The 22860-nt window shown below is 62.2% G+C and overlaps 5 protein-coding genes across 9 annotated transcripts; 2 read left to right on the top strand and 3 right to left on the bottom strand.

Moving 5' to 3' along the window:
* The first annotated feature begins 1978 nt into the window (after nt 1-1978).
* TAC3 (tachykinin precursor 3) lies at nt 1979-3626 on the top strand. 3 transcript variants are annotated; one of them, XM_053967706.1, is made up of 5 exons: nt 1979-2165; nt 2742-2930; nt 3025-3124; nt 3200-3223; nt 3296-3626. In XM_053967706.1, the coding sequence occupies exons 2-5, from the start codon at nt 2835-2837 to the stop codon at nt 3439-3441; spliced, it is 366 nt and encodes a 121-aa protein (XP_053823681.1). In that variant the 5' UTR covers nt 1979-2165; nt 2742-2834; the 3' UTR covers nt 3442-3626. The 3 variants fall into 3 exon arrangements, with proteins under 3 accessions (XP_053823681.1, XP_053823680.1, XP_053823682.1); XM_053967705.1 differs by having other exon boundaries at nt 2724-2930; XM_053967707.1 differs by lacking the exon at nt 3200-3223 and having other exon boundaries at nt 2724-2930.
* Nucleotides 3627-4704: 1078 nt separating this feature from the next.
* On the top strand, nt 4705-9410 carry ZBTB39 (zinc finger and BTB domain containing 39). Its single transcript, XM_053967492.1, has 2 exons — nt 4705-4769; nt 6064-9410. The coding sequence occupies exon 2, from the start codon at nt 6156-6158 to the stop codon at nt 8283-8285; it is 2130 nt and encodes a 709-aa protein (XP_053823467.1). The 5' UTR covers nt 4705-4769; nt 6064-6155; the 3' UTR covers nt 8286-9410.
* A 3096-nt stretch (nt 9411-12506) lies between these two features.
* GPR182 (G protein-coupled receptor 182) lies at nt 12507-16256 on the bottom strand. Of its 2 annotated transcripts, none has more exons than XM_053967603.1 (2): nt 16198-16256; nt 12507-15194 (listed from the first exon to the last, which is right to left on the bottom strand). In XM_053967603.1, the coding sequence occupies exon 2, from the start codon at nt 15184-15186 to the stop codon at nt 14092-14094; it is 1095 nt and encodes a 364-aa protein (XP_053823578.1). In that variant the 5' UTR covers nt 15187-15194; nt 16198-16256; the 3' UTR covers nt 12507-14091. The 2 variants fall into 2 exon arrangements, with proteins under 2 accessions (XP_053823578.1, XP_053823580.1); XM_053967605.1 differs by having other exon boundaries at nt 12507-15228; nt 16198-16251.
* Nucleotides 16257-18220: 1964 nt separating this feature from the next.
* Nucleotides 18221-20232, bottom strand: LOC128801661 (retinol dehydrogenase 16-like). The gene is made up of 4 exons (XM_053967715.1): nt 19887-20232; nt 19346-19604; nt 18572-18735; nt 18221-18494 (listed from the first exon to the last, which is right to left on the bottom strand). The coding sequence occupies exons 1-4, from the start codon at nt 20200-20202 to the stop codon at nt 18274-18276; spliced, it is 960 nt and encodes a 319-aa protein (XP_053823690.1). The 5' UTR covers nt 20203-20232; the 3' UTR covers nt 18221-18273.
* Nucleotides 20233-20790: 558 nt separating this feature from the next.
* Nucleotides 20791-22854, bottom strand: LOC128801606 (retinol dehydrogenase 16-like). Of its 2 annotated transcripts, none has more exons than XM_053967622.1 (4): nt 22450-22854; nt 21908-22208; nt 21320-21483; nt 20791-21166 (listed from the first exon to the last, which is right to left on the bottom strand). In XM_053967622.1, exons 1-4 carry the CDS (start codon nt 22763-22765, stop codon nt 20949-20951), a joined length of 999 nt encoding a protein of 332 aa, XP_053823597.1. In that variant the 5' UTR covers nt 22766-22854; the 3' UTR covers nt 20791-20948. The 2 variants fall into 2 exon arrangements, with proteins under 2 accessions (XP_053823597.1, XP_053823598.1); XM_053967623.1 differs by having other exon boundaries at nt 21908-22166.
* Nucleotides 22855-22860: the final 6 nt, after the last annotated feature.

The following is a 22860-nucleotide window of genomic DNA, read 5'->3' as shown; positions in this document are numbered from 1 at the left end:
CCCAAGCCGGGGGGCACAGCCCAGCCCGGTGATGTAGCCCCTCACCCTGGCCTCCCGCTTTTCCTGACTTTTCCTGATGCCTGATTGCAGCCAGCGCTCAGCTAGTGGTGATTGGAAAGGCTCCAAATTGTGGCCACTTTTCCCATCAAGTGGCTCACAGCTCATGCTGCTTCAGAGGCAATTTCCTGGCGGCCGTGGGTGGCTGCATGTGAGGTCCCTGTCATCCTCCTGCCTGCACTGGATGTCCTTGTCCCCCTGCCCTGGGTCTCCCCACCCTGCTGCAGGACACCTGTGCAGGGGCTGGTGCTGGAGCTGCTCTTGGGGACCAGGGATGTGGAGAATGGGATAAAAGGAAGTCAGTGCACAGCCCCAGTGATGCTGCAGCCCAGGACCCGTGGGACCTCCATCAATCCGGCACCCCCCAGGTGCCTCAGGACCCCCATCACGACCCCCATCAGTCCTGCAGTGCCCAGGACTCTCTGGACCCCCACCATTCCTGCAGCTCTCAGGATCTGCCAGTTCTCCAGCCTTGAGAATCCTCAGGAGCCACATCAGCCCTGCAGCCCCCAGGTCCTTCAGGAGCTCCATCAGTCCTTCAACCCCCCAGGATCCATGGGACGCCCGCAGGCCCCAGGACCTGCAGAACCCCTGCCAGCCCCCAGAACCCTCCAGACCCCCATCAGTCCTCCAGCCCCCTGAACCCTCAGGACTCCCACCAGTCCTGCAGCCCCCAGGACCCCCGTGACAGGGTCTCCCCTGCTTTGCTGCCTTTCCCCCCGTGCACTCATCAGGCTCTTGAAGAGGGTTTTTATCCTGTCCCCACACATCACCCGCGTTACCTTCGGGAGCTGCCAACTCCCCGTCACGTCACCATCAGCACCAGCTCCCAGGTGGGCCCCGGAGCGCAGTTTGTCGTGCAGGGGGAGCGTGTGCGGGCAGCTCCCGCACGTGGGGGGGCACGTGCGTGTGCGCGGTGACACTTTGGTGGCCTGGCCGTGTCCCAGCACCGAGGGCTCCCTGCTCTCCGCCGCGGGCTCCGTCACGTCCCAGCACAGGGACCTTCCCCCGGCGAGGGGCGAGAGCCGTAAACAAGCCCGGGGCACCGCGGCTCTTCACAGCTGCGTCGCACTTGGCATCGCACAAGTAGGTGTTATTAATTAATTAGACCGTCTCTGGCCAGGCTCCGATTTAATTAACGTTCCCGGCACTGCAGATGCTGCCCTGCCCCGGGCTGTGTTGCCACGTGAGTCACCGCTGCCGGCCGCCTTCCCGAGGGGCTGCCGCAGCCACCGGAGCAGTCGCCGCTGCCTGTTGCTCGGGATGGAGTCCTTGGCTCTCATTTGTTGGCCCAGCCGTTCCCTCTTTCCTTGTGCCCCTCTGCTTTCCCCCAAGTTTTCCTCCCCGTCTTCCACCTGGGCACATCCTGGCGCAAGAGCGGGCAGGCCGGGCACGCTGCAATGGGGCAGGGTGTGAGGTGCAAGTGTGTGTGTGTGTGTGGGCACACCTGCTCTTGTGTGTGCAGGTGAACACGTGCGTGCATCGCGTGGGCACGGTGGGAGCCTGGCCCATCCCCTCTCCCCCGTGAGACCCCCAAACCCTGGCTGCAGAGCCCAGCATCCAGCCAGGACCCTTCCTCCATGCGTGTCCCCACACGTGCCAGCAGACACATGGTGACGTCCCCACAATGAGGGGCCGGGGGCTGCGTGGGCACGGTGCCCGTGCGCTGACCCCCCACCCGGGGGTGCCTGCGTGGGCACGCGTGTGCCGCTGTGTGACTCCGCGCGTGTGACGAGCGCTGTCGGTGTCACGGTGCCTGCGTGGGCGTGAAGCTGCAGGGTGGGGGTACCACCCCACCGGCCCCCATTGGCGGCTCTCCTCTTGCCCACCCACGCCGTGCCATGGGCAGAGCCCCTTATTTAGCGCCGCGCAGCAGCCGCTGCCCCGGTACTTCACCTCCCGGCTGAGCCCGGGCCGGGGGAGCTGCCCACCACCACTGACCACTGCTGCTGACCACTGTTGCTGACCACCACCCCTGCCCACCACCACTGCCCACTGCTGCTGACCACCGCCGCTGCTGTCCACCACCACGCCTCGAGGAGTCCCTGCTCTGCAGCCACCAGCGGCGAGGGTCCCTCAGCCCTCGACTCCACCGGAGGGCTCGGCAGGTCTGTGTCCCTGTGTCCCACAGCTCTGGGGGCTCCCCAGGGTCCCGGGGAGCTGCTGTGCCCTGTCCTCACCCCGCTGGGGTTAGGGGAAGGCAGAAGGATAAGTGGAGGTTGGGACAGCGCTGGGGAGGGCACAGGCAGGAGGAGAGATGGGGTGAAGGTGTCGCTTGAATTTGGGGAGGGTTTGGTGGGGGTTCTAAAAGCAAGTCCGGCTGTGGGCAAGCACATGCGTGCCAGGGAGCGTGTCAGGGGACACGGGTGCGCTGAGACGGGTGAACGAGCAGGACGGAGCCCGAGCCGTGCCTGTGCCCCACACTCGTGAGTGTTTGCACGGCTCGTGTGTGAGCACAAGCGGGGACACGGGACCTGCGGGGCCACAGCACGGCAGTGTCCCCCTGCACTGCCCGTAACGGGCCCCCCCACCCCTGTAATGCACTCCCGGCGTGCAGCCCGTCCGGGGGACACCGGCAGCCCGGGAAGCGGCGCAGCCCCTCCTCCGCACACCCCAGAGGGGGTCCCGCCGCCCCCGGCTCCCGTCTCGCTGCTTTCCCTCCCCAGAGCCCGGTTCGGTTCCAGGCTCATCCCGGGCCGCCCTATCGAGGGGCCGCCGGCTCGGAACAACCCCCGGGCCCCGCCGCTCCGTCGCTGATCGTTGGTCTCCCCCTGAGGATGAAGAACCGACCGGTGCTGGCCGTGCTGCTCTTCCTGGCGCTGCCGCTCGCCCTCGCCCGCCGCGCCCCCGCCGCCCCGCCGGGCCCCGCGCTGGTACGGCCGTCGGGCGGGGAGCGGCGGGCGGACCCCAGATCCCCGGGAGCTCCCGGACCCCTTCCCACCCCGCTCACCCGCTTCGCTCCCGCAGGGAATGCCCGTCCCGGAGCCGCTGCCGTGGAGCGCCCGCGGCAGCCCCGGGGCCGCCGCCGCCGCCGCCGCGCTGGAGCTGCTGCGGGAGGAGGGCGCCGGTGAGGGGCTGGGGGGCTCGGGTGGGAGGGTGTCGGTCCGCCCGGTCCCCTCTCACCCGCCTCGGTCTCTTCCAGGTCCCCCCGCGGCGCCGCAGAAGAGTAAGTCCCGCCCGGTGCCGGCGCCGCTGCCGGCGCCGGTGCCGGTGCCGCTGACGGCCGGTCTCTCCGCAGGAGACATGCACGATTTCTTCGTGGGGCTCATGGGGAAGCGAGCAGCGGAGCCCGGGCGAGCAGCGGGGCGGGGGGGCGGCGGCCCGGCCCCCCGGTGCTCCCCGGGACCCCCCGCGCCCGGCGAGGCCCCGCTGCGGGCGGCCTGAGCGGCGGAACGAGCCCCCCACGCGCGGAGGGGCCCGGGCGGGGTTGTGCTCCGTGTCCCGGGGACGGTGGGACCGACTGCGGGAGCGTCCCGGGCGCCGGCGCCCACGGAGCTGTCGTGGGAGCCGCCGGGAGCGCGGCCGTCCCGCCCCACGCGCGCGTGTCCGTGCACCTGTGTACACCTGGACGTGCCCCGCTATACACCCACCCGTGTCCGCGCGGGACACGCGCAAACTGCGGCTCTGTGTCTTGGCTGCGCCTCCGGGACCCGCTCGGGACAGCCCGGGGGATGGGGATGGGGGATGAGCCCACGGGGATGAGCCCACGGGACCTGCGGGGCCGGGGTTCGGGTGCTCTTGGGCTACAGCGACCTGTCCCTTCCCCACGGCAGCCCCCGTGACTGGAGAAGTGCCCGTGACCCTGTCCGTGGGTCCCTTCCAGTGTCCGTGTCGATTATTGTGTCCGTGCGTCCCATCCCTTGTCCCTTCCCGTGTCCGTGTGTCCCGCCCCGTGTCCGTGAGTCCAACCCCGTGTCCCTCCCTGTGCCCCCGTGTCCGTATGTCCCTCCCCGTGTCCCTCCCCGTGTCCGTGTGTCCCACCCCATGTCCGTTTGTCCGTGTCCGTGTGTCCATCCCATGTCCGTGTGTCCCCGCCCCGTGTCCGTGTGTCCCCGCCCCGTGTCCGTGTGTCCGTGTCTCCCTCTCCGTGTCCCCGTGTCCGTGTGTCCCTCCCCGTGTCCGTGTGTCCCTCCCCGTATCCGTGTGTCCCTCTCCGTGTCCGTGTGTCCCTCCCCGTGTCCGTGTGTCCATCCCCGTGTCCGTGTGTCCCTCCCCGTGTCCGTGTGTCCATCCCCGTGTCTGTGTGTCTCCATCCCGTGTCCGTGTGTCCCCTCCCCGTGTCCGTGTGTCCCTCCCCGTGTCCGTGTGTCCATCCCCGTGTCCGTGTGTCCCTCCCCGTGTCCGTGTGTCCATCCCCGTGTCCGTGTGTCTCCATCCCGTGTCCGTGTGTCCCCTCCCCGTGTCCGTGTGTCCCTCCCCGTGTCCGTGTGTCCATCCCCGTGTCCATGTGTCCGTGTGTCCATCCCCGTGTCCGTGTGTCCCTCCCCGTGTCCGTGTGTCCATCCCCGTGTCCGTGTGTCCCTCCCCGTGTCCGTGTGTCCCTCCCCGTGTCCGTGTCCCTGCCCCGGCCGGTGCCCCCGCTCTGTGTCCTCCGCGCCGCGCGGGGGCGCTGCCGGCGGCGGGTCCCGGAAGGCGGCGCGGGCCGGGGCGGGCGCGGGGCGGGTCGGCGCCTTTGTGTGAGCCGGGCCGGGATGGTGCGGGGCGCCGGGCGGGTAAGGAGCGACCCCCGCCCGCGACCCCCGGCCCCCGCAGGGCCCCCGCGCCGCGCCCCCCGCCGCCAGCCCCGCGCCGACCCTCTCCTACCCTCCCCGGGGCCTCCCGCTGCCTTTCGTGGCTCCCCCCGGGGGCCCTTCCTGCCCCCCCTCCCCGGGCCCCACCGGGGACCCCGCTGTCCCCCCCCCCCGCCCCCGCCATCTCCTCCCGTTTCTCGCGGAGCAGCTCCGGGACTCCCCGTCCGCCGCCGGCGCGGAGCCCCCTGCCCGCCCGCGCCCCCCTTCCCGCTGCCCCCCAACCTCTGTCCCGCTCCTTCCCCTCCTGCCCCATCCCCTCCGCAGGGATCCCCACGCCGCAGCAATTGCCCCGGTGCTTTTTGCCTTCCAGAGCCTTCCCCGCGGCATCTTCATCCTCCTCCTCGCCCTCCCCAGCTGCCAGTGGTGTTCTCCCCATCCCTCCGCATCCCCGGGGAGAACAGCCCGTCCTCTGGGCCTCGGTTTTCCCCGGAGCTGGGGCAGAGGCAGCTCCAGCCCCTCCAAACTCCTGCTCTTTGCTGCCTTCTGGTCTCGCTGTTCCCTGTCTCAACGAGGGGAAAGCAGGGAATTAGGAATAGGGGAATTAAGGATAGAGTTTCCTGGGTAAGTTCGTGAAATCCCAAGAGCTGTTGAGGCATCTGTGAGCAGGACAGAGGGACAAAGGCAATGGGACAAGCTGGGAGGACACGGGAATGGCCGGTGCTGTGGGACAGGCGTGATGGCAGCTGAGGAATTTTGAGCGAAATCCCAGGGGAATCCATCCCAGGGGAATCCACAAGGCTGGAATGCAGAGAATCCCACCTGGGAGCCTGACGTGTCCTTGTGGCTGCAGGTGGAATCTGAAGTGAAGGAATGAAGTGGCTGCGGCTGGAGGAGACCTAGAGGTGGATCCAACTGGCGTGTCCAGCCTGAGTGACATCTCTTTGGAGAGGAGCCTCCTCCCTGGCTCAGGAAGAGGGAGATGTCTGGAACAGGCTCCAGTTGGGTCTCAGGGTCAGCAGGATCTCTGTCCCTGCCCCAGTAGCCGTGGGACCTTCAGGCTGCCTCGGAGAGTCGGTGTCTTTTTGTTTTGACTTTGCTGCTTTGCACGTCCAGCCTTTTACTTCCCAAAAGTGAGGTAACGAGACAGGTTTAGTCCATCTCCAGCTGAGCAGCTGCTCCGTGGCTTCTCAGAAAGGTGCAAAATGGGAAGTATGACCAGAATGGGATTTCTTTGTTTGTTAAATAACTTTTTTTTTTTTGCCTTTCCCCTCTGCAGAGCCCCTTGCCCTGCCAGTTCCTGCTCCCACCGCGGATGAAAGCGTGAAGGCCGAGCTGACCAGGAGAAGGGACTCTTAAGCAGCTGCTAAGATGGGCATGAGGATCAAGCTGCACAGCACCAACCACCCCAACAACCTGCTGAAGGAACTCAACAAGTGCCGGCTCTCCGAGACCATGTGCGACGTCACCATCCTGGTGGGCTCCCGCTCCTTCGCCGCGCACAAGGCCGTGCTGGCCTGCGCCGCCGGCTACTTCCAGAACCTCTTCCTCAACACGGGGCTGGATGCTGCCAGGACCTACGTGGTGGATTTCATCACGCCAGCCAACTTCGAGAAGATCCTGAGCTTTGTGTACACCTCGGAGCTCTTCACCGACCTCATCAACGTGGGCGTCATCTACGAGGTGGCGGAGCGGCTGGGCATGGAGGATCTGCTGCAGGCCTGTCACTCCACCTTCCCCGACCTGGAGAGCTCGGCCATCACCAAGCAGCCTGCCCTGTCTGTGGGGGAAGGCCGGGCCGGGCCGCTGAGCAGCACCTCCTCGGAGCAGAGCCACTCTTTGGGGGACATCCGGAGCGGCGCGGAGCACTTCGGCCCCGAGCGGAATTACCTCCTGCACGGGGACGTGGTGGGCAGCTACAAAGAGGATGACAGGAGTGCCGTGGGTGAGGCCAGCCAGGCTCTCCCCATGATGCACCCCCAGCAGACTCCCAAGACAGAGCAGGAGTCGGATCCGGGGCAGTTCGCTCCGGTCGCGGCTCTGGGGGCCCAGCCCGGTGGGAATGTCGTGGCACAGACCACCGGCAGCTCCTGCCCTCAGTACAAGGCCCAGAGCAACGGTGACTACGGCAAGGGCGGCTTCTTCCCCACCGACCCCTCCCTGGATGTCTCCACGGGGAGCAATTCCTGCCCCAGCAACAGCGACCACTCCAAAGAGCCGGGATTCGAGCAGATGGATGAGCTCCAGCTGGAGGATTTGGGAGAGGCCGAGCTGCATTTTGAGGATGCTGGAGAAGAGCTGGTGCCGTCTGAGGAAGTGATTGAGCTGAGCGATGACAGCGAGGAGGAACTGGCCTTCGAGAGCGACAGCCGGGACAGCAAGGCCATGCCCTGCCAGGTGTGCAAGAAGGTGCTGGAGCCCAACATCCAGCTGATCCGCCAGCACGCCAGGGACCACGTCGACCTGCTGACAGGGAACTGCAAAGTCTGCGAGACCCACTTCCAGGACCGCAACTCCAGGGTCACTCACGTGCTGTCCCACATCGGCATCTTCCTCTTCTCCTGCGACATGTGCGAGACCAAGTTCTTCACCCAGTGGCAGCTGACGCTGCACCGGCGGGACGGAGTCTTCGACAACAACGTCATCGTCCACCCCAGTGACCCGCTGCCGGGGAAGGTGGCCGTGTTTGGGGGAGGGCCTGGCCCCGAGCTGGCCTGCGCTGCCTGCGGGAAGCCCTTGGCCAAAGATTTCCACGCCGTCCGGAGCCACCTGCTGGAGCACGTGAACCTGAAGAGCCAGACGTGCGGCGTGTGCGACCAGCGGCACCTGAGCCTCTGCAGCCTGCTGTGGCACGCCCTGTCCCACCTGGGCATCTCCGTCTTCTCCTGCTCCGTCTGCGCCAGCAGCTTCGTGGACCGGCAGCTCCTGGAGAAGCACCTGGCCGTGCACCAGCACGTGGAGGAGGCTCTCTTCCAGTGCCACTTCTGCAGCCAGAGCTTCAAGCTGGAAGCCGCCTATCGCTACCACGTCAGCCAGCACAAGTGCGGGGGCAGCCTGGACATCCGGGCGGGATTTGGGGAGCGCCTGCAGCCGCAGGGGCTGCCCAAGAGGAAGCTGCCCGAGGAGTTCCTGAGCGAAGAGCTGGCACTGCAGAACCAGCCGGGGAACAGCAAGTACAGCTGCAAGGTGTGTGGCAAGAGGTTCGCCCACACCAGCGAGTTCAACTACCACCGGCGCATCCACACCGGGGAGAAGCCGTACCAGTGCAAGGTGTGCCACAAGTTCTTCCGCGGGCGCTCCACCATCAAGTGCCACCTGCGGACGCACTCGGGGGCCCTCATGTATCGCTGCACCGTGTGTGGCCACTACAGCTCCACGCTCAACCTGATGAGCAAGCACATAGGGGTGCACAAGGGCAGCCTCCCGCCGGACTTCACCATCGAACAGACTTTCATGTACATCATCCATTCCAAAGAGGCCGAGAAAAACACGGATAGCTGATGGGGGCACGGCTGGCGGAGGAGTGTTAACGATGGAAGCTTTGGAGGAGGAAAAGGAGGGGAGAAAAAAAAAAAAAAAAAAAAAAGTTGTTTTGTTTTTTTTAATGGTCAGGCATCATGGATGGAATTCTCTTTTGGTTTTGGTTTAATTTTTTTTTATTTTTGTTTTTTGAGCCTTCCTAGGGCTTTTTAGATTGGTGGCGTTGTACAAATTAACAGCACGTGAGGTACATCACTGTTCCAAGGAGTCTGTCGTGTTTACTTACCTCTGGTCCTGTTAGAGGGCATCAAGTTCTGTGCTTTTAGCATTTCTCACTAGTTTTTGAGTCTAGATTCTATTTTTTTTTTTTGAGCCTTTTAGCCCACTTGACCAGGCTAACCCTGAGCTTGTCCACAAACTGATGCTGCTAAGATTTTCACACCTGACCTCAGTGGAGAGGGACAGAGCCAGAGCAGGCGCTGGACTCGAAGGAAAGGAACAAAAGAGAAAGAAAAAAGGAAAGAAAAAGACACTCTGGGCATCCCTGGTGTTCTGCTGCTACTGCCAGGAGACGAGCAAAGCGTGCTCTGGGATCGGCCATTGCTGCGTTGCTGGGGAGAGGAGCAGGAAGCACCTGAGTGTGTAAACAAGGAGGGAACCAGGAGCAGGGGATTTCACAGATTCCCAGGCCGTGTTTGCTCTGCCGTGGCTGGGACTCACTCGTGCCCTGAGACCCGGAGGAGGAGCTGAAGGAGCAACACAACCTCCCTGCAGAGCTGGGCACGGACGGCTGCGTGAGCACGGGGGTCTCCTGTAGGATTGGAGAGGGAGGGGGAGCAGGTCCGGGCTCCTTGTGGGGTGATTTGTGGTGGCCACAGAGAGCCAGGAGTCTCCTGGCTCTGCTCTGCCCCAGCCTCACGCTGTGCCCCGGGCAGACGAGTCAGGCTGAAGCTGTTGCCTTAACTCCCTGGAAGGAGGAGGGACCCTTCTCCTGCCAGAGGGATCCCCCCTCCCACGCCCTGTGTCGCCACATCCCGGACGCGCTCCGGTGGCAAACGTGTGTGCTTGGAGTGATGTGAGTTTGTTCATGGAGTGGGAGCCACAGCGATGGCTTGGCCTCTCCTGCTGCATGCTGGGCACTTCTGGGGGCTCTCCTGGGCATGGGGGGGCTCTCCTGGGTGTGGGGGGGCTCTCTTTGGTGTGGGGGGCTCTCCTGGGCGTGGGGGGCTCTCCCCCTCTACGTTTCAGTGCCCCTTGGTGCAGGAGGCACTTCTGGGCATGGGGAGCTGTCCTGGACACGTGTCAGGCTCTCCTTGGCACAGGGGGTCTCTCTTGGCCCTGTGTCAGGTCCACCTCAGCATGGGGGGCTCTCCTGGCCATTCCTGGGGGTCTCTCCTGGCCACCCTGGTGAGGTCAGCTGGTGCCAACAGTGTTAACACTGGGAAGGGCATGGATTAGCTTCTCCCCTTGTTATCCTGCTGTGGGGCAGAGGTGGGGAGGAACAGATATTTCCAAGCTGGGACTGCCCTCGGGTAACTCATTCTACCTCACAAACAAGGAAGTGCTCGGGGCTCTCCAGCCTCGGCGGTCGTGGATCGGCTCCTGCGCTTCTGTCAAGTTTTACTGTTACAAAACTAAAACAAAACTAAACTAAACTAAACTAAACTAGTGATTTGCAAACCCTGGAAACTCACCCCGCTGCCCCCTCCCTGTGAAGGGACACCCAGGAAGGGACACCCAGACAGGGCCATCCTGCAGTGGGGGCTGGACTCAGAGAGCTCAGAGCACCCGGGGTCTCTCTTCCAGCTCCACCGTGGCCTTGGGCAAGTCACTTCACCTCTTTGCCTCAGTTTCCTCATCTGTAAAATGAGGGTGGTACCTCCCGTGGTACCGACCTACCTCCGGGAGCGGGGAGGGTGCCTGGAGCCTGGCTTTGGAGGAGGGGAGGCACCAGAGCCAAGGTCAGCTCTGGGTTGGCCTGGCTGCTGCAGCTCTGAGTTCTGAACTCCAGGCTCGTGGTCCTGGGGTCACTGTGGAGCTGTGTGGAGCTGTGTTAGGTTTTACAAGAGAAGGGGTCATTTTGGGAATGGCGTGGTGCTCTGGGCAGCGTGGGAGCTGGTGGGCTCCTCTGAGCTGCTCTCTGGGTTCCAGGGTTTGTGTCATGGAACCGTGGGATGGATGAGGCTGGAAGGGACCATCGGGGGTCACCCAGTCCCACCCCCTGCTCGTGCAGGGTCCCCTCGAGCGTGGAACTCAGGGCTGTGCCCGGCTGATGACAGGCTGGGGACAGGGACAGGGACAGGGATGGACGCGAGCTGCACTGCTCTGGAGGTGGCTGTGAAGGGTGTGAGGGACAGACAAGGCTGGGAGAGCCTTGAGACCCTCCTGGAATGTTCCAGAAGTCGTGGTGAGCTTCAGGGAGGATCTGCAGCCCCGGATCTCGCTAAGCTGAAAAGCAAAAGCCTTTTGTGCACATAAACCAAAAAGAGAAGCTTTTTCACCGAAACACCAACGGGCACAGCCAGCCCTTGCTCCTGCCTGGCGGGGGGGGACAGCAGGAGCCCCCCTCTTGCTGCTGCCTCTGATCCAGGGAACTTCTGTTTGCCTGGGTTAAAACGGATCATTCCCACGTGGAACACCCCAAATCAGCAGTGGAGGGGCTGCAGGGATGGGTCTGGACCTGCTGCTGCTTCTCCTGAGGGTGATTCCCAGAGGGCTCAGAGACCTGAGTGGGGGTCCTGGGTGCTCCCGAGCCTTCAGGGGTTGGCAGGGATGTCATCCCTGTCCCCAGCCTGCCTGGGAGCTCCAGTTCAGTGTTGGGAGAGCCAGAGCAGTGGCTCCATGCTGGATTTCGTTCCTTCTCCACCACCACGGGCAAACCTGGCTCTCTCCTGTCCCCACGGCCCTTGGTGGCTGTGGGGACACCAACCTACCTCCCCTGGGGCAGCCTGAGGTGTTTGCAAAGTGCTTTGGGATCCTGGGGTAGGAGAGGGAGTTGCGGAGGGGAAATTCTGGCAGCGTCCAGGTCACGGAGCCTCCAGGGGAGCCCAGACAGAGAATCCCCTCTGAGGGCCCAGCTCCGAGCCCAGGCTCACTCCCATCCCCAACACAAAATTCACTTTCCCTTGTTCTCAGTGGATCCAGGTCTGTCATCACAGTAATTGAGCAGAAGAAGAAAGAACAAGAGTTGAACTTGCTGTCTAACCTTTTCGTTAAGTTAATCGTAGGTACTGACCTCCTGCTATTTAAGTGTTTACTATCTATTTGCTGTAAAGTTTTGTATATTTTGTAAACTTCCCCCCCCCCAAATCGTAGATGTCTAAAATCGTTGTACATCGGGTTCTTTTCTACTCCATTGTTCAGCACAAAGTGTGGTTTTTATTTAGAATAATAAAATGGAAAACATTGACCTCTTGTAGCTGCTTCTTTATGAAACATGTTCCTCCCAGGAGTGCCTGGGAAGCAGGCGAGGCCATCCCTGTATCATGCTCCCACTGGATTTGTGACATGGCTCCAGGACTGGCTCAGGGGAACAGTTTGGGACATTCCTGTGGGATACAGGAGCAGGAGGGAGAGAGGGGTGCAGCAGCAGGGTGGGAGCAGAGCCAGGTTTGCGTGCCTGGATGAGCCTTTTCTGCACCATGTTTGCCAGGAACTGGAGCTCCATGGGCTGGGAACTGAGCTCAAAATGGTTTTGAGGGGTCTGGAGCAGCTCAGTGATGAGGAGAGACTGTGGGAGCTGGGCTTGATTAATCTGGAGAAGAGGAGACTGAGATGGGATTCTATCAATCCATAAAAATATCTCAGATGTCCATATAAACATCTTATTTGAGAGGGGACCAATCCATAAAAATATCTCAGATATCTGTATAAATATCTCATTTGAGAGGGGATCTCAACAATCCATAAAAATATCTCCAATAGCTCATTTGAGAGGGGATCTCAGTCCATAAAAATATCTCAGATATCTGTATAAATATCTCATTTGAGAGGGGATCTCATCAATCCATAACAATACCTCAAAGGTGGGTGCCAAGAGGATGGTGCCAGACTTTTCAGTAGTGGGACAGGACAAGGAGCAGTGGCCACAAATGAAACCACAAGAAGTTCCACCCCGACACAAGGAAGAACTTCCCATGGAGGTGGGAACAGGGTGCCCCAGCCCAGGTCACCACATGAGTGACAATTTATTTGAGGCCACTCTGGCCCTAAGGTCTATGGACAAAAGTGCAGACAAATTAAGACAGTTAAAAATTAAGTTTATTAGGTAAAATACCAAATTTTACATGTTTAAGTATCTTGAATATATTTTTGCCCTGCTGAGTGGCTGGTTGTTTATTTATCATCCATTTCTTCCTTGGAAATGGGAGGGAATTAGCAAAGGGAAGCTCAGGGAGGATTTGGGATCGGGGAATGAAGGTGGTGGGGTCCTGAGGGTGCAGATCTCAGCCTGGGGGTCTCACAGCCCCGGGGGTTCTGCACTCACAGGTGTGAGGAGCAGAGAAGGGGAACGGCCTGAGCTGCTGCCCTGAGCAGGGAATTCTGACCAGGGGGCTGGAGCCTTCCCAGGGTTTCTGTGGATTTGGATTGTTCCCTCAGTGCTCCTGTCCCGGGACACAGAGGAACATCCCTGCAGAAGGAACCCTGAGGAATTTAGGGTTTTTACCCCATCAGGGACCCCTGGAAGTGGCAGAGCTTTCCCAGCCAGCCCCGTGATAACCCCGTATCCGTCTCAACCCCTGGCCATGGGCTTCTCCCGGGACATCCTGCTCCCACCCCTGTGCCAGCATCCTGTCCCCAGAACTGCTTATGCTTTGCTTTTTTCACGACGCGTTCCTCGAGCAGCTCAAGGCCTTTGGTAGATTTATGGTCGCTCTGTCACCTTCCCCCAGCGAGGGCCTGACCCACAGCACGTGACTGGGATCAGGATCCAGACAAGGATGAACTTTCTCCGGATGCTCCAGTTCCTTGCACAGCACAAGCCCAGCCCGTGCTCCAGCTCTGAGGTTTTCTGCACGTGCCCATGCTCCCACAGGGACTTTGGTGGAAGGGGAAGGGCTGTTGGGGCCTGATGGAGTTCAGAAATGTATCCAGTGGCCATAAAATCCTGCCAGGGATGCTCCAGAGGAGGCTGGAGTTAATGGGATGGGGGACCAAAAATCAGTCTGGAGTAAAACTCAGTTTAGCCCTTACTAATTTACAAGCGGGTTTGCAAAATTGCTCTGAAGGAGTGGTTGATCTCAAATCCAAGTTGTTCCCCCCCTCAGATCTGTGCCCTGCTCAGCCCCTTGGGCTGCTTCGCCTTCATCTGTCAAAAATCAGGCTCTGGACGTTGCTGGGCACTGTGGGGGGAGTTTTGTGTTCCAAAGGGAGGATTCCTTCTCTCCCACCCGGGATGGCTCTCACCAGGCAGTGCCGTGCCCAGGGCTGGGGGTCAGGGGCAGTTTGAGGATGCAGGAACGCCCGTGATGGGGCAGATGGTGCACTCCAACCCCACAGCTTGGGGCAGGATGGGGCTCTGATCTTGGGGTTGGGTTGTGTCAGACACCGAGTGGAGTAACAGGCTTTATTATTGCAAGGGTTTCTCTTGTCAAAGAGGAAATACAATTTTCTCTTATCCTTTCTTTAGGCTGGACACAGCAGCACTCCAGAGGCAAGATGTCCGTAGCTCCCAGCTCTCCTCAAACCTGGCACCTCAACCTGCCACGGGAGGTGCCCAGCCAAGAAGGGCTGTGCCCAAGCAAGTTGTGTCCTCAGCAGCAGGAAAACCGATCCCGCTGTCCCCGGGGAGCCACCACGGCGGAGGCTGGGAGAGTCTGACCCCCCCTTAGTTGGGAGGGCTGTTGTCCTTCGCGATGACTATGGAGTGCTGCGTGCTGGAGGAGGAGTTGCCGGCGCCCTTCTGGCCGCCGTGGTCCTTCGGGATGTACTTGACCACGGCAGAGATGAGTTTGCTGCGGAAGTTCTTGCTGAGGAAGTTGTAGAGGATGGGGTTGACGACGCAGTGGAGCAGCGTGAAGCAGTCTATGATGTCGTAGAAGAAGTAGAGCAAGTGGGCGAAGGTGCAGTGCAGGACGATGTGGTTGCCCTCGAGGGTGAGCAGCGTCAGCACGGCGTGGAAGGGCAGCCAGCTGAGCAGGAACACCCCGATGTAGGCGTAGATGAGCAGGCAGTGCTTGCGGCTCTCCGGCTTGGTGCGCCGGATGAACCGCGCCGTCAGCACGTTGAACACCGCGATGATGGGGAAGGGGATGAGGAAGCCGATGGTGGTGGTGGCCAAGCTGACCGCCAGCGCCCACTCGTCGTAGGTCTCGAAGGGGGCCATGAAGATGCAGATGGGCTCCCCGGTGTTGACCAGCTGCATGTGAGCCACCTCCAGGACGGGGATGGCGGCGGCCAGGACCCAGCTGCAGGCGCAGACCACGCGGCGCGCGCGGTGCTGGTGCCGCTGCCAGAAGAAGGAGGAGCTGGTCAGGGTCACGTAGCGATCCACGCTCAGGCAGGTGAGGAAGAAGATGCTGGCGTACATGTTGGCGAAGTAGAAGTAGTGGGTGAAGCGGCAGAGGAAGCTGCCCCAGAGCCAGGTGTAATCCAGCATCACCTCCAGCATCCAGATGGGCAGCGAGAGCAGCACCCCGAGGTCAGCGATGGCCATGTTGATGATGTACAGGTTGACCAAGCTCTTGTTGCCCCGTGTCTGCCAGTTGACCCAGATGACGAGGAGGTTCTCCACCAAGCCCACCACGAAGATGACCAGGTAGAGGATGAAGAGAATCACTCGCTTGATGTTCTCATCCAGGCTGAACTCACAGTAGGTGTAGGTGTGGTTCAGGAGGTAGAAGAGCTCGGACAAGTTGTGGTAGTCCCCGTACTCACTTGGGACAGTGTGTGTCTCCATGGGGACAGTGGTCACCTCGGCCATCCTGGTGGCTGCAGGGAAAGGGAGAGCACTGAGCTGGGCAGCCTGAAACAGAGACCCATCAAAAAGATCCTTCAAGGGGCTTCTAACCTAATTTTTACTCCCATGGTGACTCCCTACATCAACCTTCAAAAGATGCTGAGTCCACCCAGGTGATCCCCTCATATCCCAGGATAAATGCCAGCCACAAACAACAGTCACCACGTATGGTGGCTGTTCCCTGTCCCAGAGCCTGGCCTGGGACACAGACAGGTGTCGGTGACTCTGTCCAGGAGACAGCTCCAGCGGGGAAGCTGCCGCTCCCACCCGAGCCCTCGGGGCGTGGTCACTCGCCAGCCACCCTCACTCTGCCGGGAGCCATCGGGGACGTCCAAGTAGGTGACAAAATTATACATTTCAGGGAAATGCAGTTGACCTGAACATCCTCTTATTGCCCCAAGTGAGAGCTCCGATCCCAGCACAGCTGCATCCGCACCGCGAAGACGCTGCGGAGCCCGTCCAGCCTCGTGCTGCTGGAGCAGCCGTTCCCTTGGGAATGCTGCGGGACTCTGCCCTTCCAGAGGGGTCTCCCTGCTTCACTTGGAGCTTGGCAAGCCGGGACCAAGCCACAGCTGGTGTCCCCCGTGAGAGCGTCATCCCTGTGGCACCCACCCAGGCTGACACCCACCGGCCCCAAACCAGGGGGAGGTTGGACCTGCCACCCGCAGGGCTCCTGAACCTCCCCTCCTCTCTGCACTGCAGGTCCTGAGAGGCTGCTGGGGCTGAGAGACAGATGGAAGATGGGACAGATGGACGGGAGAGGGGATATATGGACAGGAGAAGGGGCAGAGAGATGGGCGAGGGGACAGGTGGATGGTAAAGGGGACAGACGGACAGGAGAAAGGACAGGTAGACAGGGCCAGGGACAGACAAACAGGAGAAGGGGCGGATGGATGGGAGAGGGGACAGATGAAGGTAAAGGGGACAGACAGACAGGAGAAGGGACACGAGGGAGGAGGGACGGTGCTGGCTCACCGGCGGCTGGGCGAGGGCTGTGCTGGGGTTGTTCGGGAGCGGGGGGATCGGATCCTCTCGGCTCGGCAGCTCAAGCGCCTCTGGGCACGGAGCTCGGGTGGGCTTGGTGGCCGCTTGCTGGGCAGGAAATGACCGTCGTGGTGCAACATCCTGAGACAGCCCAGCGCGGGTGACATTTCACTGGATTTCCAGCGCCGGGACTCGGCTCCCATTTGATTTTGCCGCAGGGTGGGGACGGGAGTCGGGAGCGGGGAGGCCCCGGGCAGGTGTCGGTGTGGAAGCCGCAGGTGCCTGGGGATGGACGGGGGTCCCCGAGGCTTCCTGAGTGTCCCCTCCACTGTCACCCCACCGGGCTAAGAGGCTGGATCCTGCCTGGATACTTCTGTGGGGAAAATACATCCCAGGTCCTGCCCCGGCACTGGGAATCCTGAGGGGTTGGGGTGGCTTATAACAAAGGTGCCAAAGCTGTCCCCGATGCCACCCCGATATCAGGGTGAGCTCAGGGTTCTTTTCGGGGGAAAAGGGTTGAAAACTGAACTCTCTGCCGGGCAGCGCTCCTGCAGGAGCCGATGGCGGATGGATGTCACCAGAAAAGCACCTCTGGCCAGGCAGCAATTAATCACAGAGCCGTGATTGCCCCGCGGTCTGGCAGGGGAAGCCAGGGGGCTCAAGCCTTGCCCCGGCGCTGGGGAGGGGGCTGATAGGCAGAAAATTTTGCATCGGCCTGCAAGTCCTGCGAAACAATTGCAGGAAATCTCCTTTTTTCCAGCGCAGCCAAGACTGCGGGATCAACAATTGGCTCGGAAGGAAGGCACGGGGAGCGGGGAAGCGCGAGGGCACTGATAAGTCGGGGCTCACAACAACAAGCCCAGCGCTGGTGACCCCGTGTGCAGGTACCAACCCCGGCAGGACCGGCTTCCAAACAGGAACTCGGCAGCTTCGTGCTGGCCCCGGGCACATTTTGGCTCAGCTGGGGCCGTGGGGGTGGTGAGGGGCCGCTCTGCCACCGAGGGGCTGGGGGGCTTTGCCCCACCCGAGGGGGAAGCAACGCTCAGCTGGTTCTATTTAACGGGTCAGGCAATTTCCACACCGAACTCTGGGGCTGAGCGGGATCTGGGAGCCGTCAAGGATTGTGCAGGGGCTGCTGATCCTGGTGGCAGTAGCGAGGTCTGGGAGCCGGCTGTATTTCCAAGCCAGCGGGCTTGGGGCAGGCGGCTCAGCCCCTTCTGCCCATCCCTGCCGCAATGTTAGGGCGCCCCAAGGCTCCCAGCACCCCAAATTAGTGCCCAGGAGCCCCCAGCCTCCCTCAGGGTCTGGAGAAGTGGGCTCCAGGCAGAGGCAGCCCGAGGATCTGCCGTTCTCCCGCTCCTTCCCTCCCCGGGCAGCCGTCGCCGGCCCGCGGTGCTGCCCGCGGCTGCGGGCACGGGTGTCCCACGGCAGGTACGGCCAAGGCTGCAGCTCCCGGGGGGTTGGCACGACGCGACCCGGCCCCTGGGGACACGCGGGCCCCGAACGCGACGTGCGGGGGCTGCCGGGCACGTTGTACTTTCTAAGCCAAAGAAAACACTTCGGAAATGCTTCCTTGGCTGGGGAAACAGCTCGGCGAGCTGAACGCAGCTTGTGCAAGGTCCCGGCTCCTCCTCATCCCTCTCGCCCTCCCCGTCGCATCTCGGGGGTCCCAGTCAGGCGTGGGCTCGGCCTTTGCCAGAGCCGGGGGGAGGGGGACTGCATTGGCGCTGCTCTGGCCCCGCAGGCAAGTGCACAATCTCAGAGGCCTGCCCCTCACCTACTGATCGTTAATCAGCTCTTAATTAGCTCGATGAGTGACGCAGGGATCACCGCCCACGAGCCCAGGGGATGGGTAAACACCGCGCAGCCTTTCCCAGCCCGTTCCCTGCCAGCCGAGCCTATCCCGGGTTACGCGGCTGCTCTGGGCACAGGCAGCAGCCGGGAGCCTGCCCCGGTGGGACGGGGTCACCAGCACCGTGGCCATCGGACACCGCCAAGTCCCAGCACTGCACCGCCTTTACTGAGCACGTTCTCGAGGCCGTGAGACACCCGCGGGCGCCCTGTCCATCAGGGGATCCCGCTGGCCGGGATGGGCAGGAAGAAGCTAAGGATGGTGTCGGCCAGCCAGGCCGGGCAGTAGCTGAGGGGCAGGAAGATGAGCCAGGCGTCCCAGCCGGCGGCGTAGCGGCTGCGGGGGCAGCGGGACAGCAGCGCGTGTGTCATGGCATCGGTGACGAGCGACAGGCGGGAGCTGCTCAGGCGGTGCAGCAGCGTGGTGCTCTTGGCATCTGTGTGGGCAGAAGGGGGTCAGCCCCATGGAGGTAGGGTCAGCAGGGGTGGTGGTGCGGTGTGGGGATGGACTCACATTTGTCCAGGTAGTGGCGGCCGTAGGCTGCCTGGGCTTCTGCCGGGAGCCGCTCCCAGAGGCGAACGAAGCCCCTCACCAGCGGGGCGGGGTCGATCATTCCCGTCTGGAAGCCTCCAGGTTCGATGATGGAGACCTGCACCCCGAAGGGACGCAGCTCCCGCCTGCCCGAGGTGGGGGCGTCAGCGGGAGCTGCTGCCCCGAGGAGGGCAGAGACCGGGGGAGGGGATGGAGCGAGGGGCTGCTTGTGACACCCCCCAGGCATTCCATCATGGGCACAGGGAAACCTTGTCCTTGCTCCATGGACCCTCCTGGATCCTGAGACATCCCCCGACCTCCGTGCCCCGGGACCCCTCTGGATCCCGGGATCCTGGAATCCCCCTCAGTGCCTCGGGACCACCCCAGACCTCGGAGCATTCCCGGATCCCAGGACCTCCCCAAATCTCAGTGCCCCAGGACTCCCCTGGCCTCCAGAATTACGGACCCTGGGACACCCTGGGACGCCGGGACCTCCTGGACTGGTCCATCCCCCCCACCCAGGGATCCTTCTAGAGCTTTGCTCCAGAGCTCCTTGAAACCCTTCCCCAGGTTGCACACCCACGGCTCCAGCCCTGCCCACGCTCCCAGCCCGCTTGTGGTCAGCATTTCACAAGTTCTCTGAGGAAAATGAAACCGGCAATAAATATGTGAATAAAACCCTGCCAGAGAACAGCGGGGAAATGCTGGGGCTGCTGGACGAGCACGGGAGAGCTCCGGGGACTGCCACAGCCGTACCTGAGGCTGTCAGAGAAGGCTTCCACGCCGAACTTGGAGATGCAGTACCCACCACCGAAGCAGGACACGCGGCCCATCACGCTGGCCACGTTGACCACGCGGCCCCGCGCCCGCCGCACCAGCGGCAGGAGGCTCAGTGTCACCTCCACCAGCCCCACCAGGTTGACATCCAGCACCTTGACAAAGTCCTCCTTGGTCAGCCACTCGTTCGGGGCGGTGGGGATGGCGATCCCTGCGTTGTTCACCAGCCCCCAGAGCCCTGGAGAGGGGATGGGATGAGCTGGGGCTGCACCAGTCCCGCCTGTGCTGGCACAAGCGAGCAAGGTGGCAGGAGAGCTGTTGGGGCTCTTAATTAGCTGATTTTTGGGAGAAATGGCTGAAAGCCGAACTCTCTGCCCAGACAGCGCTCCTGCAGGAGGCGATGGTGGAGTCGCCAGAGAAGCACCTCTGGCCAGGCAGCAATTAATCAGAGAGCCGAGATTGCCCCGCGGTCTGGCAGGGGAAACCAGGGGGCACAACAGGGCTGTCAAGCCCGTTTTACCTTGGTCACCCACACGCTCCCGGACCCAGGCGGTGACGTGGGCGATGCTCTTGCTGGAGGTGACGTCCAGCAGGACGGTCTGCAGCCGGCTGGAGGTGGCCGCCCGCAGCTGCGCGGCCCCGGCCTCGGTCAGGCAGGCGGCCAGCACCCGCAGCCCCCGCGCGTCCAGCTGCCGCGCCAGCAGGTTCCCGAAGCCGCTGTCACATCCTGTGATCAGCACGTGCTTCTCCCAGAGCCGCGGCACCGTCTGCCGCTCCCGGTGCCAGCGCCGCAGCAGGAGCAGCCCCAGCAGCACGGCCACCACGTACAGCCACATCCTCGGCGGCGGCACCGCTCGGTGACAGCCCGTGCCAGCCGCGCTCCGGCCGCATTTATAGAGCCGGGATTGCGGCAGCACCCGGGATGAATTTTGTCACCCTGATTTGTAGTTTTTGTGATTCCCGGCTTTGCCTTGCACCACTCCCTGTGCCTGGGCTCTGCTGTGCTCTTAGCAGGTGGATCCCAATGTCCCACGGAGCTGGATTTGGTGGAACCCCCCCAGACACCGTCAGCAGCACCAACCCTGCATCTTTCCCTCTCTACCAGCGTTGGGGGGCAACAGTGTCCCCAAATGTGGTGATGGAGCTGGACAGTCCCCCCCAACCAGCTCTTCAGGAGGAGGAGGAGGAAGCAGAGGAGGAGGATTCTGTAAGAGGTTGCTTGGTTCTTTGCCTAGAGGGAAATCTGTTCTGGTTGGAACAGGTCTGAGTTTTACCCGCATGTGTCAATCCTGGGGTGCCAGCCTGGGCAAGTCCCCTGACAACTTGTCCGGGGCTGGACCCTGAATGCAGCTGGTGCTCAGGGGATGTCAGAGCCTCCAGGCACAGCCTCGGTGCCACAGCCTGAGAGTGACACCACGCTCAGCCAGGAGGGGACAGGGGGTCTTTATTCAGGACAAACCCATCCATGAGCCGGGGACAGAGGGTCAGACATGCAGTCACAAATTCAGGGACCTCGGTGTGGCCTTGGCTGCATCCAGTTTTGGATCTCACTCTGATCCTGGCTGCCAGCTGCAACCCCACCTTAGGCTTTCCCAACAGATTTGGGGTAGAAAAAGGTGAACAGGGCATCGCTGAGGGCTGAGGGCAGGTAGCTGAGGGGGAGGTAGAGCAGCTTGGCGTCCCAGCCAGCAGAGTAGCGGGTGCGGGGGTGGAGGCTGGTCAGCGCGTGCTCCATGCAGTTGGTGACCAGTGACAGGTTGGAGTTGAAGCTTTTCTGCAGCACCTTGAGCAATGCCACAACTGCAGAGGCAGAAAATGTCCCTGAGACCCTGGAGCCGAGCAGAGCCAAGTGGCTCCATGGGGTGTTGGGTCAGTGGGACCCTCGTGGCCCTGGGGATGTGCCTTGTGTCAGGAGAGAAAGAGGATCACTCAGCCTTTGGGGCAGGTACTTACACTCCCTTAAGTAATTCTCCCCATAACTCGCTTTGATTTCCTCAGGAAGCTTCTCCCAGCTGGCATAAAAATTCTTCTCCAGGTTCTCAACATTGGTGATCATCGTTTTGAAGTAGCCTGGCTCGATCACACAGACCTTCACCCCGAATCTGTGCATCTCGAGCCTGGAAGGGATTGAATCCCATGGGACATGGGAGCAGCACCTGAGCATGTCCGTGCCCACATCTCCCATGGCATGCAGCCTTATGCCAGAGGCGTGGAGCAGAGCCTGACCATGCCAGTGGACCCTGTGCCAGCCTGGCATATGGCTGAGATGGTGTATCAGCAAACATTTGCCACATCTGGATGGGTTGGGAACAAAGAAAAGCTCAGGGCAGCAGGATCATGTCCTGCAGGATCTTGGACAGGGGCAATGTCCACAGGGGAGGCTCCATGCCAGGATAGGAGCTGCTCACACTTCAGCAGCAGATACGAGTTCAAGCTGCGCTCAGTCACGGTTGTGCGAGGATGGGATTTGACCGCTGTGCCAGACAAAGTCCAGGAAAACAAATGGGGAAACCATGACGAAGCCTGTTTGTCTAGTCTTACCTGAGGCTGTCAGAGAAGGCTTCCACGCCGAACTTGGAGATGCAGTACCCACCACCGAAGCAGGACACGCGGCCCATCACGCTGGCCACGTTGACCACGCGGCCCCGCGCCCGCCGCACCAGCGGCAGGAGGCTCAGTGTCACCTCCACCAGCCCCACCAGGTTGACATCCAGCACCTTGACAAAGTCCTCCTTGGTCAGCCACTCGTTCGGGGCGGTGGGGATGGCGATCCCTGCGTTGTTCACCAGCCCCCAGAGCCCTGGAGAGGGGATGGGATGAGCTGGGGCTGCACCAGTCCCGCCTGTGCTGGCACAAGCGAGCAAGGTGGCAGGAGAGCTGTTGGGGCTCTTAATTAGCTGATTTTTGGGGGGAAATGGCTGAAAGCCGAACTCTCTGCCCAGACAGCGCTCCTGCAGGAGGCGATGGTGGAGTCGCCAGAGAAGCACCTCTGGCCAGGCAGCAATTAATCAGAGAGCCGAGATTGCCCCGCGGTCTGGCAGGGGAAACCAGGGGGCACAACAGGGCTGTCAAGCCCGTTTTACCTTGGTCACCCACACGCTCCCGGACCCAGGCGGTGACGTGGGCGATGCTCTTGCTGGAGGTGACGTCCAGCAGGACGGTCTGCAGCCGGCTGGAGGTGGCCGCCCGCAGCTGCGCGGCCCCGGCCTCGGTCAGGCAGGCGGCCAGCACCCGCAGCCCCCGCGCGTCCAGCTGCCGCGCCAGCAGGTTCCCGAAGCCGCTGTCACATCCTGTGATCAGCACGTGCTTCTCCCAGAGCCGCGGCACCGTCTGCCGCTCCCGGTGCCAGCGCCGCAGCAGGAGCAGCCCCAGCAGCACGGCCACCACGTACAGCCACATCCTCGGCGGCGACACCGGCACCGGCACCGGCACCGAGATGGGGAGTAGTAAGCGACCGGGAGCGGTTTGTCCCGGCCTTGGCTTTGTGCTCTGGC

This window comes from Vidua chalybeata, chromosome 30 (genome assembly GCF_026979565.1).
Source record: "Vidua chalybeata isolate OUT-0048 chromosome 30, bVidCha1 merged haplotype, whole genome shotgun sequence".
Taxonomy (NCBI): Eukaryota; Metazoa; Chordata; class Aves; order Passeriformes; family Viduidae; genus Vidua; species Vidua chalybeata.
The sequence above is the reverse complement of the archived record's forward strand: the minus strand, read 5'-3'. Positions and strand labels throughout refer to the sequence as shown.

Coding starts and splice junctions, on each gene's coding strand:
- LOC128801606 (XM_053967622.1), bottom strand. CDS start 22,765: ATGTGGCTGTACGTGGTGGCCGTGCTGCTGGGGCTGCTCCTGCTGCGG. Junction 21,484..21,907: donor GCCTTCTCTGACAGCCTCAG/GTAAGACTAGAC, acceptor AATCCCTTCCAG/GCTCGAGATGCACAGATTCG. Junction 21,167..21,319: donor GGAGAATTACTTAAGGGAGT/GTAAGTACCTGC, acceptor CTGCCTCTGCAG/TTGTGGCATTGCTCAAGGTG.
- GPR182 (XM_053967603.1), bottom strand. CDS start 15,186: ATGGCCGAGGTGACCACTGTCCCCATGGAGACACACACTGTCCCAAGT.
- LOC128801661 (XM_053967715.1), bottom strand. CDS start 20,202: ATGTGGCTGTACGTGGTGGCCGTGCTGCTGGGGCTGCTCCTGCTGCGG. Junction 18,736..19,345: donor GCCTTCTCTGACAGCCTCAG/GTACGGCTGTGG, acceptor CACCTCGGGCAG/GCGGGAGCTGCGTCCCTTCG. Junction 18,495..18,571: donor CCGCCACTACCTGGACAAAT/GTGAGTCCATCC, acceptor CTGCCCACACAG/ATGCCAAGAGCACCACGCTG.
- ZBTB39 (XM_053967492.1), top strand. CDS start 6,156: ATGGGCATGAGGATCAAGCTGCACAGCACCAACCACCCCAACAACCTG.
- TAC3 (XM_053967706.1), top strand. CDS start 2,835: ATGAAGAACCGACCGGTGCTGGCCGTGCTGCTCTTCCTGGCGCTGCCG. Junction 3,125..3,199: donor GCTGCGGGAGGAGGGCGCCG/GTGAGGGGCTGG, acceptor GGTCTCTTCCAG/GTCCCCCCGCGGCGCCGCAG. Junction 3,224..3,295: donor CCCCGCGGCGCCGCAGAAGA/GTAAGTCCCGCC, acceptor GTCTCTCCGCAG/GAGACATGCACGATTTCTTC.